This window comes from Pan paniscus, chromosome X (genome assembly GCF_029289425.2).
Source record: "Pan paniscus chromosome X, NHGRI_mPanPan1-v2.0_pri, whole genome shotgun sequence".
NCBI classification, from domain to species: Eukaryota; Metazoa; Chordata; class Mammalia; order Primates; family Hominidae; genus Pan; species Pan paniscus.
The window spans coordinates 21,751,393-21,769,549 of NC_073272.2; the positions used below are offsets into that span (position 1 = coordinate 21,751,393).

The 18,157-nt window shown below is 38.9% G+C and overlaps 1 protein-coding gene across 13 annotated transcripts in view; it reads right to left on the reverse strand.

Annotated features, from left to right (window-relative positions):
- Positions 1-18,157, reverse strand: part of BCLAF3 (BCLAF1 and THRAP3 family member 3) — a 72,100-nt gene that overhangs the window by 36,338 nt on the left and 17,605 nt on the right. For 11 of the 13 annotated variants that reach the window (XR_010111206.1, XR_008622738.2, XR_008622736.2 and 8 more), the window contains 4 exons: positions 14,958-15,032; positions 10,831-11,400; positions 9,795-10,457; positions 142-317 (listed from right to left, as the gene is read on the reverse strand). Coding sequence is in view for 10 of the 13 variants with exons in the window: in XM_034949481.3 (XP_034805372.1) it covers positions 142-317; positions 9,795-10,457; positions 10,831-11,400; positions 14,958-14,998 (1,450 nt within the window). In the remaining 3 variants the exon portion in view is untranslated. The remainder of the gene's footprint in view (positions 1-141; positions 318-9,794; positions 10,458-10,830; positions 11,401-14,957; positions 15,033-18,157) is intronic. The other 2 variants (XM_034949478.3, XM_063601582.1) reach the window with 1 other exon arrangement.

Here is an 18,157-nt window from a genome sequence, read left to right on the forward strand (position 1 = left end):
TTCAAAAGATTTCCTAATTCACAGTCTAGCTTACAATGAAATATTAATTACTATTAAACTATACTGCAGGTGTTTACCTGTATCTCGTGAATAGTATATTACTTTTGTGTTATCCCTAACGTATGTGCAAAATATACCAACCTTTAACTTGATGGATTATTGTTATGATTTCCTGAGCAAATTCTCCTGTAGGTTTGTTTTCAGTATTCTGAGTTGAGTCAAGATGTTCAAACACTGGATGAAAGTTCTCACTTTTCCTGCCAACAGCAACCAAATCATGTGACATCTGTCTCTCTGTGGAATAGCTAGAAGCAACCCTAGAATAATTTGCAAATGTTTAACTAAATTTGAAACTATTTTGTGGAGAAAAGAATTTATCAAAAATTAAGATAGCTACAAAACTAGAAAGATGTATATCTTTTCTTATAATTAAGGCACTAAATTCCATGCCATAAAACATGTACAATAACAAGTAGGAGAAAATAACTACAGATACATGGCTCTGAGTTCTTTCAAATCAGAGGTCATTAAATATTTGCCACTTTAATAATAAAATCCTTCAAATTCTAAGTGAAACAATTTTTACTTGAAAAATACAAGGTATTAAAGACACTTACTATGCAAAAAGTAATCGATTAGATTATTTTCTACTTCCAAATGGCCAAAACATTGTTAGTCCAGCAAAATTATTTTATCTTGAAATACTACCACACTTTAAAAGCTGATATCAAACATAAGAACCTCTCTAACTTAATAAAAATCCTTATATCTTTGTATCAATAATAAGAAGCTTAGAATAGTATTTTGAAATAAAATTCTGTTAAGAGATTAACTTAATTACAAAGTCTCACTAAATTCTCAGGAAATAGTCTTAGTTGTTAGGCAAAGTTATGATTGTTAACACCAGTTACAGTGTTCACCCTCAATGTACCCTTAAAGAAATACTACCATTTATTATATAACCCCAGCTATCTTACCACTTTAATGCCTTCTGAATCTTATAACTTTTGTTAAGAGCTCTCCTGACCTCTAAGTACTTTTACAAACTAATGGTTATGATACAGAGCTAACAATTATTGAGGGCTTACCACATGCCCTCATGTGGGGGGCTTAGAGCTTACCAACATGATCTCATTTCATCTTTACAATAACCCTATGGGGAAAGGTGCCACCACCCTGAGACAATGGATGTCTTGGTTGCTTTGTTTCACATCCCAGAGATTGAGCATTCAAATGAACATGTCTTCCAAGTGTCGTAATGGAAAACTATACCTTATTCCAAGAATGCTGCACTTGCTTAAAACTACTCAGAAATGCTTTGTCTGCAGGCACCTCATGCATCAATGAAAAAATTTTCTCATTATTTTATATTTATATCTCATTTTGGACCCAAAATGGCACTAATCAGCTTGTACCTATCTCATTCCTCTGTACTTAACTCTAAATTGCTTTTGGCTCTTCTCAAAAATCAAGTTCACTGTCTAAAGAATTGACATTTGCAACTGCTGGGGTTCTTAATGGCTACATTACAGGCTCAGAAGATAAATCTGAAAGAGAGCCCTGAAGTATGTTTTAAATAACAGGACACCACTGGAATAAATAGCTCATGATAAAGCAGAAAGCAAACAGACAGATGTGTCTGGGGGTATGAGTGCACGCATGCACATATGTACTTACTTATTTAAGTCATGTAACAGCCATATATCCAAACTGCTGCAGGGTTATGAGGGGCTTACAGATATTCTTTAAAAATTTTAGCTCCTCTAATAAAATGGTTTTGAGTGTCTATTTATAACTTATCAGAGGAAAGGCTTCCATCTAACTTTCCGTGCTCCCTGCTCTCAGACCAGCATTGCCAGGGACAACTCCCTGCCAAGGCAGAAACACAGAAAAGTAATCATGCAGCAGGTTGACCGCACTGCTGTGGTTTCGTTGATTCATTAGAAGGACTTTCATTAGAAAGAAGGCCCATTTCCCTTCTTTCCTCCTAATTTGCTCCAAGCTTCCCACTGTGTATGTGATAACTAGCTAAGAGACATTTGCTGGCAAATGTTAGAACACCCCGTAACGACCTCCACTAACAAAGAATTACAAATGCTCTCTGTTTAAGGGGGTCTAAAGTTACAAAATTCCTGTGCCATACCAAAAGAAAAAATAGCCTTTAAAAACATTTTATAGGAGGAAAATAGTATATTTAAATAGAACTATACAAATGGTCCATCCACAAGAGGAAATCAGTTGATAAGGTTTTTTCTGGCAGCCTCAGTTTATCCCAAGAGGAAATAAGCTGATAAAGATGTTCAGTTTTCCAATGGGTAATTATTAACATTTACTTATAATTTCTTACAAATTACTGCTGAAACTCTTGTCCCCACTCCATGCTCAATCCTCAATCCATAGGAGTTACATACTTTGAAGCTATTATATATTTAATTCCTAAAATCTTAGTGTTTAAACTTGTTATCCATTAAAATTTATCCTAGAGTTCCTCTACTACAAGATCTTTAATAAAAAATTTAAATTATCATTTTCTAGAAAATATACATTAACATAGTATAACCTCCAAATTTTAGTCTTTTAAAAACAATTATGATACTTTTGGTACAAGAAAAACCCTCTTTAGACTTGAGAATGCAAAATGTTCTAAATATTTATATTTGTAAATGTAATCATCTTTTGGTTCACATTTTACTTTTTACTATTTCCTGTGGCATGGATTGATTAACAAGTTAATAATTTCAGGAAATACCCCCAAAGCAAGTAGTTAAGCTAAAAAGATCAGATGTTCTCATTTGAGATGCATTTTAGACAATTTAAAAAATTAAAATACAGCCAAAAACCTCTATTCTAATACTATTTCTGGTATCAGTTTCATTAAATCTTCCAAGATCCTTTGTTCCCTCGACTGCACTTTCCCCGTTTATTTTTCTGTTTAAGGATATTTCCACTGATGTTCTCCCTGAGCGTTGTGGGTAATAACCAAGAAAATGTAAAAAGCTACATTAAACCTTAATTTCCTGTTGCACACACTTAGGACTCATCAAAGAAATGAACTGCATGGCAAAACGGCAACAAAAAACCCAACAACAATCAAAACCAACAGATTCCCCTGCCCTCTGGAAGCTTCTATCAAAATCCGTACGACACATATAAAGTTTTCCTTTCTGTCTTCTTCCAACTAATAACTAACATTTCATACAGCATCCTACAGTTCATATAAAGCACTTTCCCAATTACAGTCACATGCAGCATAACGGCGTTTCCATTAATGACCACTTAAACGATGGTGGTACTGTATTTCTAGTGTACCTTTTCTATGTTTAGATATGTTTAGATACACGAATAGTTACTGATGTGTTACAATTGCCTACAGTATTCAGTACAGTAACATGCTGTGCAGGTTTGTAGCCTAGAAGCAATAGGCTCTACCATATAGCCTAGGTGTGCAGTAGGTTACATCATCTAGGTTTGTGTAAATACACTCTATGATCTTCAGACAGTGGCAAAACTGCCTAACAAGACATTTCTCAGAACGTATCCCCACCATTGCGCAATGCATGACTGTATATAATTTGCTCCTGTCTTCCCAAGAACCAATTTAGAAATTGTGGAGTTGATGGAAAAAGTTCAGGGAGATTGCTCCTCCCCTAATTCCTCACTTTTTGCACAAAAGTCCTCTAGTGGGCCTCACCAGCCCCAACATGCATTCAGTCTACTTCATAGACAGCAATCCTCTGGCGCCAGAACTGGGCTGCCAGCCCTCTCCTATCAGCTGATAATGTCAAATCAGGCTGGCAGTCGCAGCATTCTTACCTTTCAGTCTCCTTTCCCTCTATTCCTTTTCACTGACTGCTCAAAACCACACAGGTCAAAGTTCATGTGTATGTTTTTCTGCCATTGTTAACCTGTAAATATAAAATTTCTTTTGCCTCCATGTGTCTGAATACACCAGCCTTTGAAGCCTAGCTCACATGTCAACTACATGATGCCTCTCTTCAATCTCCCAGCTTGGTACCACCCATCTTCTGCTGAGTCACACATGCACTCCCATAAACCAAAGGAGGAGGAACCTAATCGTATGCAGCTCTACAGTCCCAGGGCACCCTAACAGACTGTCTCACACAGGGTAGGCCCTCAAAAAATACCCACTGAATGAATAAATAATGAATCAAAAATGACTTGGTCAATTTGAAATGAGTGTTTCAGCTAGAGAGATGATAAGGTCAAGTGCGGTGGCTCACGCCTGTAATCCCAGCTACTCAAGAGGATGAACACTTTCAGAGGCCGAGGCAGGAGGATTGCTTGAGCTCAGGAGTTCAAGACCAGCCTGGGTAACACAGCAAGACCTCATCTCGACTAAAAATAAAAAAAAAAAAAATAGCCAGGCATGGTGGCGTGTGCCTATAGTCCCAGCTACTCGAGAGGCTAAGGTGGGAGGATCGCTAGAGCCCAGGACGTCAAGGCTGCAGTGAGCCGTGATCACACCACTGCATCCAGCTTGGGTGACAGAGCAAGACTCTGCCAAGAGAGAGAGAAAAGACTTCAACATTTTATTTTTATTTTCTTTTTGAGACAGGGTCTGGCTCTGTCACCCAGGCTGCAGGGCAGTGGCGTGATCTCGGCTCACTGCAACCTCTGCCTCCTGAAGCCAACCTCCCACTTCAGCCTCCTGATTAGTCGGGACTATAAGTGTGCACCACTACACCTGGCTAATTTTTGTATTTTTTGTAGAGATGGAGTTTCACTATGTTTCCCAGGCTAGTCTCAAACTCCTGAGCTCAAGGGATCTGCCTGCCTCGGCCTCCCAAAGTGCTGGGATTACAGGCGTGGGCCACCATGCCCAGCCAGACTTCAACATTTTAATTGAGGCCAATTTAATTTTTTTTAACTTTCTTGGCTTTTATTTTTATTTTTTGCTTAACTTAGACCAATTTGAATTTAATATTTTAGTATAAAATTTCTAATATATACTAAAGTTCAGAGATGAACATGATGAGCCTCCATGTGTCTGTCAACTCAGCTTCAATGGTCACCAACACATGGCCAATCCAAGCAGACTCAAAGAGCCAGGAGGAACTGCAGGTTAATTTGGTCCCAAAAGGTTACAGCCAAGTGACCTGCCCAATGTCACAAAGCTGATCAGTGGTCCATAGGAAGACAAAAACATATGCACTCTAACTGCCAACAGAATCCCTACACAAGGCCCCCTAAGAGACACCAAGAGAAGCTAGGGTCAAAAATAGGAATGAAAGGGAACCTTCTCTCAATTAATTTTTGATTTTAAAATGCATATGAGAAATTAAAGTAGGGAAGAACTTTAGTTTTCTATGCTATATAACAGCAAGGTGGCAGGTTTGGGTATAAAAAATATCCCCACCTGCATCTTATTTTGCCTCCAGCGGAACAGTGTCCATCATAGGTACACTTATGTGACTAGGTTCCCTTCCTTCAATCTCAGTTATGGCTTTTCACATTGTTCCCTGCCTGCGTGATACCCATTTCCTCAGAGTGTCAGGGTCCCAATGTCCTCTGGGGCCCATCCCCCACCTCATCCCCTTTCAAACTAGGAAAAGAGCTGATAGGGGTAGAGACACCCCTCTATGTCTCTTCAGTGGGAAATAAAGGATTAGACACAAATGTGGCCAATATACTCAGTCCACCATCAACTCTGATAGCCATGAATGCTGATGGACAACCTTCCCCATGTCCCAGGTGTCTCGTATCAGCTTCCCAGGAGATCAAAGGAGCCTCTGATCCATCAGCAGCAGCTTATTCTGCTCCAGATATTAGTACCACCTCCTCCCTCCTCCTCTTCCTTCCTGGCCTAGCCAAGGGTCAAGCCCTCACTCACTCAAGCCCAACATTAAACTAACACCTGCATTTGTCTGCCCCAAAACATCCAGATGCATATATACCACAGTTCATGTTTTGCATATGTAACAACCTTAGTAGAAATTTTCATACTGTGATTCCCTAACTTACATTCTGAAACATATAATTATGACTCAGATGTAATTTCTGATAATGAAGTTTCTGACAGAGTGGATCATTAGAATACAGTCTTTCCTAACAGAAGCATTAACTGTGCAGTGAACATTCAAGCAAGTGTTTACCTACTGCTGTTCTAGATACAAACTAGAATCTAAAAAAATCACAGTGATAACCTTATGTTTTCAACCATACTGATAATTGGAAGAACAAATATCAATTCTCAACCAAAGCTAAGTAAATAAATGCACAAAATTAGCCATCTTAGCGTTTCCAAAAAAAAGCAGATAAACTCTCTAGATGTTAACCAATAAATAAACTTCTCTCTGCACTCTATGATTATTTTACTCTTTTCTAGAAAAAAAAATCTAATTTATTTTAATAGTTGAAAACATAATTCTACTGAGGGCATTATCTTTGTTTTATGGATCAGTCCACATATAATTAAATCCAAACCACAAAATTCATCCACAACCCATTCACCAGGAAATAAAGATTTTGTTGACTATGACGCTTTATCATACTGCAAAGATGCATATATTTGCTCAGTTATTTATTTTTCAGGTCTTTGAACAGAGAGGATTTGCAGTGGAGGCTATTACACAAGCCATCCTGCAGGCCCTGGGCATGTATTCAAATGGCCCTGGTATGCCACCAGATCCCATTGACAGATTATGAGATTTCACAAAATCATAGTTTATAAATTCAAAAGATGCAGCAGTCTCCATTTTAAGCCCATTTTTGTGACACATGATAAAGATCAAGCTTCCATTTCTCATATCAAATTATAAAATTAACTGTTCAGTATCTCTAATGAGGTCTATTAAAATAAAACTCTTCAAAACTGGTATTTCTAGCATTCTTTAAAAGTGTTACAATTTTTTAATTCTCTTTTAACTATAACACACTTCATTATTAAATATGGGGGTATCATTACTTTTATTTTTTTAGTTTTTATTTTTGAGACAGGGTCTCGCTTTGTCACCCAGGCTGGAGTGCAGTGGCACAAACCTGGCTCACTGCAGTCTTGATCTCCCAGGCTCAAGCAATCCTCCCACCCCAGCCTCCCAAGTAGCTGGGACTATAGGCACATGTCAACACACCCAGCTAATTTTTGTATTTTTTGTAGAGATGGGGTTTCATCATGTTGCCTAGGCTGGTCTCCAACTGTTGAGCTCAAGCAATTAGCCTGCCCCAGCCTCCCACAAATGCTGGGATTACAGGCATGAGCCATTGCACCTGGCCACATCATTACTTTTATTAAAAAGTTAAAGATTTTTATGCATTTGATTGTATATAATTTTACCTCAAAAGAAAAAAGAGGAACTGTAAACAAAAATGTATAAGGTATCTAAATGGGAGTGTACTGACATCTGCAACTTACTTTGAAAAATATCCAAAAAATAAGGTGGAACAACAGATGAATAGATGTGTAATTATGAAAGTAAACTGTTAATTGTAGACTTTAGGTGGTGAGTATATAGGCGTTCACTGTAGAATTCTTTCAGCTTTTCTGTATGCTTGAACATTTTCAAAATAGAATGTTGGATAGAAAAAAAGCTTAAGGCTGGGTATGGTGGCTCATGCCTGTAATCCTAGTGCTCTGGGAGGCCAAGGAGGGAGGATCACATGAGGTCATGAGTTTGAGACCAGCCTGGGCAACATAGCAAGATTTCTATCTCTACAAAATAATTTTTATTAGCTGGGTGTGGTGGTGCAGGCCTGTAGTCCCAGCTACTCAGGAGGCTGATGCAGGAGAATCACTTGAGCCCAGGAGTTCAAGGCTGCAGTGAGCCATAATCGTGCCACTGCACTCCAGCCTGGGTGACAGAGCGTGACCCTGTCTCAGAAAGAAAAAAAGAAAGAAAGAAAAGTATGTATGTTATATGTTATATATGTATATCTTATAGCCATCAGAATGTAATCCAATAATCCAAGCTCCCTTTTTTTTTTTTTTTTTGAGACAGAGTCTCACTCTATTGCCCAGGCTGGGGTGCAGTGGCATGATGATGGCTCACTGCAGCCTCAAACTCCTGAGCTCAAGCGATCCTCCCACCTCAGCCTCCCAAAGTGCTGGGATTACAGGCATGAGCTACTGTGCCCAGCCCTTAAGGTAACATTCTTAAACTTGGTACTTACAGAAGCTTTTGTGCTTTTAAGATGAAGAACTAGTAGGAGATATAATAGCACAAAATTATTTAAGACATATGTAAAAAGATGCAAAATTATTAATATGATACCACAGCAGTCATGTGTAAATATACATAGAAAAATAACTAGACTAAAATGCAAATAAAATTGTTGTAGAGTAGTAGAACTATGGGTGATTCCCCCCCTTTATTTCTTGAACTTTATGTAATATAATCATAAATGCTTTCTGAGCACATATATAAATGCACATATGTATATTTAAAAATATTTTCTACAAGTGCAATGAATGTAAAAGAACTATGAGGTGGGGTGTTGCCATGTCTAAATTTAAGAAAAGGAACAGGGCCAGGTACAGTGGCTCAGGCTGATAATGCCACTGCTCTGGGAGGCCGAGGCGAGAGGATCATTTGAGTCCAGGAGTTTGAGACCAGCCTGGGCAACAGAGCAAGATTCTGTCTCTACAAAAAAAGAAAAAAATTAGCTGGGCATGGTGGCATGCACCTATAGTCCTAGATACTCAGGAGGCCAACACAGGAGAGGCAGGAGGATCATCTGAGCCCAAGAGTTTGAGGTTACAGTGAGCTGTCATCATGCCACTGCACTCCAGCCTGGGCAGCAGAGCAAGACCTTGTCTCAAAAGAAAAGAAAAAGGAACAAAAAATATTTTGTTTTACAAAAAAGGACTTGTGGGTTTACCTCCCTCCCCATTCTACCATTTGGATTTTGTTTTCTCTCATTTTTGGTTCAAATACAAATGAGTCAAGCATGAATATAAACATACCAAATCAACATGGCCCACCCCTTTTTCATTCACATACTGGTAGTGTATTAAGGTCATGAACAGTTTTAGCTGTTTAGTTTTAGGCCAACTGTAGTGCTTTATTATTCTCAGAATCCATACATGGAAGTAATATTCGTTAAGGAACAAAGCACGTGAGTCTGCTTTTAAGAGAATATAACCTACAACAACAACAGTCTATTTTTTTAAAGAATCATTAAGGGCTAAAGTAAATGTCTTATAAATAGGTATCTTCCCAGATTATGGTATAATTTCCTCTACCTGGGAGAATCTAGTTGGTTGAGCCCCAGTCATTATGAGACGGCAGCAAAAACCACATTAAGTCACCTGCCTCGTTGAGTCATAAGGGAACACGTGGATTTGAGCCCGAGCCACTCTGACTTAGACAAGTCACTTCATCTCTCAGGGTCGCGCTTTCCTCCTGTATAAAACTAGGGCCTGCTAAGGTCCCTTTCAGCTCAAAAATTCTCTGAATTTCAGGCAACAGAGAGCACAGGCTCTGAGAAACTGAGCAAGGACTAGGTTTTCTTGAACTCTACCCAGCTAATCCTTGGATAAGGAAAACCTGGCAGCACAAAAACACGTGAATTCATGAAGAGGAACAACTCCACAGAATGCCCCGCATCCAAGAAGCATCTGGAGATAGGATGTGGAAACAAGGAGACATGAAATCGCTCCCATGTAACTAATCACAGGAAACAGCCTCACTACAGGGCTTTTTTTTGGGGGGGGAAAATTCTTGGCAATCCCTCCCACTTGATGGACTCTAAACACACTATTAATTCCATTTTTGAAGCTGCAAATAAAGATTGTAGAAACATTATTAAATATCATAAAGAAAAAACAAAGATAATACCTGAATGTATCTACTGTTTTCTTCACATCTACTTTAACTGTAAGTGATTTCTTCCTAAGATTGATAGGCGAGGGTTTCACATCAGGAAGTTTTTGACTTTTATCAAGTTGGTTACTGGAAGAATTGCTCTCTTTTCTACAATCCCCTTCTTTCTTTATTTTTTCCTTCCATTTGTCATTACTAGATCGCAAATCAACATCATTTTTATTTGAATAAGTACAGGCAATGCTGTCTTTCTTAGATGGTTTAAAAGGTTCTTTGACTTGTCCATCTTGAGTCTCTCTCCCTCTTCCAGTATTAAAACAATCTAACTCTCTATTTAGAGGGCCTTTTTGAAAACTATATTTTCTATCTTCTTCCTTACAGTACTTCTGAGTTCTCCCATCAGAAAAGTCCTGGTCCCCATCCAAGAGCTTAGGACGTTTGTGACGATAGTCATAGGATACTTTGGTTGCTGAACTGGTCTCTGGGTGTTCCCTCTCAGCATGTCGATAAGTTTGGGGCCCAAGGTTCCACTGGTCTGTGTCCTCTTGGTAAGGTGGGAGGGAATGCTCAGGCTTCCACTTTGGGTTCCTGGCAGGCTCTCTGCTTTCATACCTCTCCACGTCTTTAGGTCTTTTTGATGTGTGTCCATATTTTCTGAAATCACGATCCTCAGGATACCTGTGTTGACATAAAGCAGTTTACACTTGCAATAGAGAGAAGAAAGGGAGAATTTATATGTGTAGAATGTTGGGCAGCATGGCTTTAAATGCAGAATGCAGTGGCAAGTTAATCTATAACCCTTTAAGCCAATTCTATAGGCACAAGGCAGTTAAAGAGGAAAATACCATCTTTTAAAAGTATTCTAGCCATCAACATGATTTACTCTAAAAAGAAATACTTCACTACTACCAGTACCCCATAATTAAATTACAATGCTTTTTGTCTTTTTAGACAAAAGCTTTTCAAGGTGGTTATCTTCAACCATAAAGTAAACAGATCTTTTCACTTGAGGCTTTATACCAAATTACCCAGGTTTAATGTTTTCCTATACCTCTTCTGAAATGAGCTCCTTGTCTCAAAGTCTTCAGAGCCTCTTCTAGTTGACTGGGAGTATTTTTCTTCTTGTATCCTCTGGTGCCTCAACTCATCTTCATGCCACTTTCCTTCAAATCTAAAAGAATCTGCTATTGACCTCTGAGGTGGTTTCCCTCCTTTTCCACTTCCTCTAACTCTGTGGTCATCAGGACTATGCCCTCCTTGCACTTTCTGGGGATAAGAATTCCTTTCATGCTCTTTGTAGGGTATACCCTCTGAGTATTTGGGCATATACTGAGCTCTCCTGTTACTGTCCCCTCTTCCAGGCGAATATCCTCGGTGAGGCTTATACATATAAACATTTTCTAAAGAGTTTCTTATGTTAGGGGAAGGTGATCTATGTTCATAAGACTGGTAATATATATTTCCACGAGAGGGAATCCTTGGTTTACTCTGTCCATGTTTCTCACTGTCCATTCTCCAAGCGACGGGTCTTTTTGGATCCTTCCTATATTCACAGCCATAATGCCCGTGTGAATGTCTTTGCTTGTAGTGTTCAGCATTTCTAGGTACTGGTGATAAAGACCTATGTAAACAAACACAGAAAAGTGTAAACCATTTAATCAACTAAGTGTGTCTCAATATGACCTACCAAAAACAGTTGCTTTTCCTAGGATCCCTCGGCTTCTTCCACTCAAACTAAATTTATCAATTTGCTACATCTGCATTCTAAATTGTACATCTGGGGGTCTGATTATGGTACTGCCCAACCAACAAGCATACTCTTTCCATCTGAACTAAGGTATTCCATGTGCTTATCCAAATGAGCTGAGCACACCTGTCCCATTGGAGGAGGGCCAGCTTAGGTGCACAGCAGGATCCATTTTGGAAGACTGCTGACAGCAAAGTTCTGGCAAAAGAAGATGCAGTGACTTCAAAGGGCCAGTCAACAAAAGCTTACATCCAGTTCAAAGGCCAGGTAAGAAACAAGCAGGAAGGCAAGACTCACACAAATCAATGTGTAGGAGGGTCTCCAGCAAACTGAACATTACCTCTGACAATAAATTAGAGTCTAAGATTTAATGATGCTACAATTCAAACTCAGACCCAAGCCAGGCCCAGAGTTTCTCCAGCTGATTGTCTACTTTCTCTACTAAGGCTGTATCAAGGAACAAAACATATGTAATTAACCGGGGGAAAAGGGGGAACAAGAGGCTCTTAAGACTTGAATCTCATGCTTAGTTCCTCCAGAAATACCTCTAACATAGGTAAGTTGCTTTTCTTTCCCAGATCTGTTCCTTTGCATATCTATGGAAAGATGTGCTGTTCGAACAGAGCTTGTAACTTCGGTGAAGTTATACTTTAAAGCAGCTATAATGCTCTCCAGGGACAGCACATCCTTTATGGAACTGCCTTCTCCATACCTCAGCATTGCCAACATTGAGGCTTGTGTTTCCACTAAGGCGGAAGGCTTCTGTATCCAGGGAAACCAGTCTGGGTTGCCTAGATGTAAAGAGAGGGGTGCCACTATCTGGGACACAATAAAGTTCCATTTTGCACCTGGGGACCTTTCCCCCATCTGAGCTGCCCAATTTCTCCATCTCCTCCCTGAGGGTTTAATGTCTTCTAATCAATGAGGAAGCGATCCTTGCAGCTTCTGTTATGGCTCTCTCTTAGAAGCTGCCATGGAGTTGGCGCAACCATGAGTGAAACCCTTTCCTTTCGATGATAAGTCTGTGCCCTCCCTACAAGAAAGGAGGCAGATCTACCTTCCTCATGTACCTACTAGGAGTTATATACTGAACTTGGCAATATTGCCCTCTGGAGTCACCAAGCTAGACATACTGGCAAGTGTTATTTAGCTAAAGCAGAAACTCTGCCATCCAGCTGGCTATACCTCATCACAGGAGGAAGCAAGTGGAGCCTCTGAGGACTTCCTGGAAGATTTCATCTCTTTCACAGCCAAGGAGAAAAGCTGGCAGCCAGAGTCAAAGGTCTTGCAGTCTGGATGGAATTCCCAATAACTTACTTTTAATCCTTACTTCACATTCAATATCGGTTTGATATGCTATTTTATATGTTTCATAGCACAGTGTCCCTTTCTTCCGAAGAAGTTTGCTGGAACAGTTGCTATTGTTTTTGGTTTTCCTAAAGGAACAAAAAAGACTCAAGGAGTCTGTTGGGAGATAATTCTCCACAGTCTCTTGAGTTCTGCACGGCTTGCGAGTGCCCTGTGAGCAGAGGCACTGACAACCTTTGTTCTAAGGCAGTGTTGCAAGATAGAGATAGGGTCTCACTCAGGGAAAAGGGCTGATGTGTTTGCTGTCCAGGATAATAAAATAAATGTCTCCTCCAAGGCAAAGGCTGCATGGGTTTATCTGCAGCCCCTGATAAGGGACTCATGTTTCTCAGTTGTACTATAACCCCATTGCCTGTATGGGAAGCTCGCTGCCTCACGGCATCCATCCAGTCAGTGGCTCTGCAGTCCCAGCCCTCATGGGACCCAGAGGGTGGGGGGAATGACAGGAACATGAAGCTCAAGCTGCTTGCTGTATTCTGAGTAATAAAGGCCTTTGTCTCTGACCCAAGAGTGCCCTGTGGCAGGCTAATAATGTGTTAGTTTGCAAGTAAGGTAAAATATCAGATCCTTTATAGTTCTTAACAAAGAAACCTGAGAAGGAACCTGGAACTCAGGCACTAAGCTTGGCAGGGTCTCTTGTGCCCCTCATCAGCGCCTTTTGTCTTATCAAGAAATGACCTCTGTGGGCCGGGCGCAGTGGCTCACGCCTGTAATCCCAGCACTTTGGGAGGCCGAGGCGGGCGGATCACGAGGACAGGAGATGGAGACCATCCTGGCTAACAGAGTGAAACCCCGTCTCTACTAAAAATACAAAAAATTAGCCGGGCGTGGTGGCGGGCACCTGTAGTCCCAGCTACTCAGGAGGCTGAGGCAGGAGAATGGCGTGAACCCGGGAGACAGAGCTTGCAGTGAGCTGAGATCACGCCATTGCACTCCAGCCTGGGCGACAGAGCGAGATTCCATCTCAAAAATAAATAAATAAATAAATAAATAAATAAATGACCTCTGTGGACCACTTCTATACATTCCCTTTTCTTTCTCAAGTTCCTTGCCATTGCAAGTGGCTCCTGTGAATTACAAAATGAAAACTGTTGACAAAATGATTGATTAGTTACTGCATAACTGAAACGCATAAGCAAAATGGGCAAGTTATCTTAACATGAAAAATCTTGGTCTGCCTTTTTTGTGTGAAATGATGGTCCTTTTTAAGTCCTAGAAAATACTAGTCACATTTACAGCTCGGTGCCTTTGCTCCTGCTCTCCCCCTTAACTAGAATATTTCTCTTCACTCTTTCTGCCTTTAGAAGTTCTACACATCCTGAAACGCCCAGATAAAATTCTTTTCATCTCTTCTTTGAGGACTTTCTTAGTACCCTCTTTTTCCTCCACAAAAACAGAATTATTTCCTCCCTAGAAATCCAGAATCCTTTGTCCCAATAAGTAGCACAGCATTTTCCCCACTGTATCATAGTTGGCCATGGTGTCAATCTCCCAGCCCAACCACGTGCTTGCTGAGGCCAAAGAAGATGGCATATTTGCCTTTGTAGCCCAAGAACCTGCCTGTAGCAGGTGTACAATAAAGACTGGTTAAATTGTTCCAATCTAATGATACATAATTTTGATACTACCAAGAAGGAAGGAGAAATGGACTATAATCGAACTATTCAAAACTCTATTATTCTGCCATGAAGAAGAAAGAGGAAACTCCCTATTTTCTAACTCGAAATTTCTTTAAACATATTAATTATGAAAAAATAAAATGAAATCCATACTGAGGAGTTCTAAACTACTCACTAATTCAAAAAATGTAATACTCTCAAAGATATTTCTCACTCTCTCTTGCTGTGGCCACTGCACTGCTTTTCATTATGGATTAACTCTAGCCACCTGCTATGATTAAACAAAGCTGTCAGCTACTAGAATGTAGAAATACAACCTCTACTATGATAAAGTACCTACTGTGAATAACCAGGTCCCATGAGCTTAAGCGTTTACTAGTACTGGTGAAATTGAAAGTCACAGCACATCCCAAATCCAAGCTTACTCTGCTAAGAACTGCTCACCTGTGTTTCCACCTGGGGGATCTAGATCGTGACCGTGCCATCCTTTGACACGTGAGCCACTATCCACTTTTTACACTGCAAAGAAACACAGGATTAGCAAGTTTGTAGAAAGACCCTACAATTTGATCTAAAACATAGCGAATGCTGCCAATTTACTTAAACCCTTTGTGCCTCAGCTTCCTCATCTCTAACATGGAAATAATAATAATAGCACCCCTTCTTATTGGAATGTTGTCAGGATAAAATGAATTAAATCAGGGGTCAGTAAACTGTCTGCAAAGTGCCGAATGGTAACTATTTTAGGCTTTGCAGGCCATATAAGGTCTCTGTCACATCTGTTTCTTCTTTTTTTTAAAGCAACTCTTTAAAAATGTAAAAATGTGACAACATTGAGATGTGTCGTAAGTGTAAAATCCACATCAGATTTCAAAGAGTTCATATAAAAAATGTAAAATATTTTATTGATGTATTTCTAATATTAACTACATGTTGAAATATTTTGAATATACTAGGTTAAAGGCACTATGTTGGTCAAATTAAAAAAATAAAAGTACAAAAACTATTTAGCTCAAGTGGGTCATACAAAAACAGGCCTGGCAAGTCAAATGCATTGTAGTTTAATGACCCCTAAATTAAATCATAAAAAGAGCTTATTGGTGTCTGGCAACAGCAACTGCTAAATAAGTATTCCAAAAAGAGGAAAAATTACCCAGAATTCCTCTATCTGAATACAAGCACTACTACTTTCCTGTCTTTCACCATGTACAGAAACACTTCATATAATCACAGTTTAAATGTTTAGGAATACGTGATGGTATACTCTGCTTTTTAAATTGTTAGATTCTAAGAATTATAATTTCTTCTTTTAAAATTTCTTTTCTTTTGAGACAGGGTTTTGCTCTTTCTCCCAGGCTGGAGTGCAGTGGTGCGATCACAGTTCACTGCAGCCTCAACTTCCCAGGCTCCAGCGATGCTCGACCTCCCAAGTAGCTGGGACCACAAGCATGCACAACCGCACCTGGCTAATTTTTGTATTTTTGGTAGACACGGGGTTTTGCCATGTTGCCCAGGTTGGTCTGGATCTCCTGAGTTCAAGCAATCCTCCGACCTTGGCCTCCCAAAGTGCTGGGATTACAGGCGTGAGCTACCACATCCGGTCAGAATTACAATTTCTAATACTCAACTGCTGCCTAACTTTCCACCAGACAAATATGCCCAAAATATAATTGAACATTATTAGACATTTAGTTTGCTTCTGGTTTTTTGCTAAAACAAATAATGTCAAATAAGTAAATTTTAAAAGGCACTTCTAAACTTGATTTTTCAAATATTCTTCAGTCTTTAAAAGAAACTGATAGCTTCGGAAACTGAATTTTAAAAACACATAAGTAGGTATAATCTCCTATACTAGCTATTATTTACAACTCAGTAGTCCTCCTCAGTTCTGATACGAATATTAAGTAGTTCCTAACTTAGTGGTCCCAAACCCCTGGTGGCTTCTAGAACGACTGCCATGGGCTCATGAATTATCATATAGCTACCGTGCACAGACCACAGAATAAATAAGTATATGTCTCATATATTATGCACCTCGATTTTGCAAATTTCTGAAGACACTATGGTGAAACTAAAATATAAAGGCTTCTTGTCACTATGCAGTTTTTCCACCCACAGATACAAAAAGTACAATTATTATGTAGACATCAGTTTAAAAGGCGGTCCTCATACTCAAACATTTGCAAACTACTGTTATCCTGAATTTCGAAAGAAAGTAAAAGCATATCAAGTCAAAGAACTTGAACTAGATCACTCATTAAAGGAAGTACAATCAATTCAATTCATTTAGTTATACACAGCCTCTTTCTAAAAAGATTTTGAGGCTAAGAACAATTAGCTCACAAAGTATTATGAAATTAAAACACTAAAGGAAAAAATGTTTACTTAGTAACTAAAAGTATCAAAATGTATTCATTTAACAAATTTTGCTGTGTACCAATTATTTGCCAGACACTGTTCTAGGGCTACAGCAGTGAACAAAAACAGACAAAACTTCCTGCTCTGATAGAGATTACATTCAATAGGGAAGCTTATAATTTCACTAGATAAACTCTGGGTATCAGTTCATACCTATTAAATTTAATGAAAATAATAAACCCAAAGGTGGTAATTTTTTTGGGGGGGGGGTGGGAACAAAAATATTGCTGATGATAATGAGAAAGGAAAATTTTTCTGGAGCATAATCTTTTTTCCATTTTTAAAAACAAAACATATTTATTGATATTGAATTCACATGCCATATAATTTACCCATTTAAAGTATACAATTCAATGTTTTTTAGTATATTCACAGTGATATACAACCATTATCACTGTCTAGTTGTAGAACATTTTCATCCTCCCAAAAGAGACCCCATTAGCAGTAAATCCCCACTTCTCCCCTCCCCTGCTTAGCCCCTTTCTATGGATCTGCCTATTCGAGACATCTCATACAAATGGAATCAAACAGTATGTAGTTTTTTTGTGACTGGCTTCTTTCACTTAGCATGTTTTCAAGGTTCACCTGTGTTGTAGTATGTATCAGTACGTCATCCCTTTTTATGGTAGAATAATAGACATTTCATTGTATGGGTACATTACATTTTGTTCATTCATTCACCTCTCCATGCACATTTGGGTTGTTTCTACCTTTCAGCTATTATAAATAACGCTCTTACGAACATTTGTGTACAAGTTTTTATGTGGACATATGTTTTCACTTCCTTGGGTATATACCTAGAAGTGGAATTACTGGGTCACTTGGTAACTCTATGTTTAACTTTTTGAGGATCTGCCAAACTTTTCCAAAGTAGCTGCACCATTTTACATTCCCACCAGCAGTGTATGAGGGTTCTAATTTTTCTACATCCTCACCAACACTTACTATATTTTTGACTATAGCCATCCTAGTGGGTATGAAGTGGTATCTCATTGTGTTTTTGATTTGCATTTCCCTAATGACTAATGGAGAGTAATCTTGAAACATACATGTTTCTTACAAGAAACTATGAAACTAATCATACCTCCTTTCCTTTAATCTAGTAATTTCAGTTTAAACTTGTTTTAAAAAATAATTCAAAAGAAAAAAATCAGCTGTGTACACTAAGATGTTTGTATCAGTTTTATTTATAATAGGAAAGAAAAAAAGCTCAAGAAAACTAATAA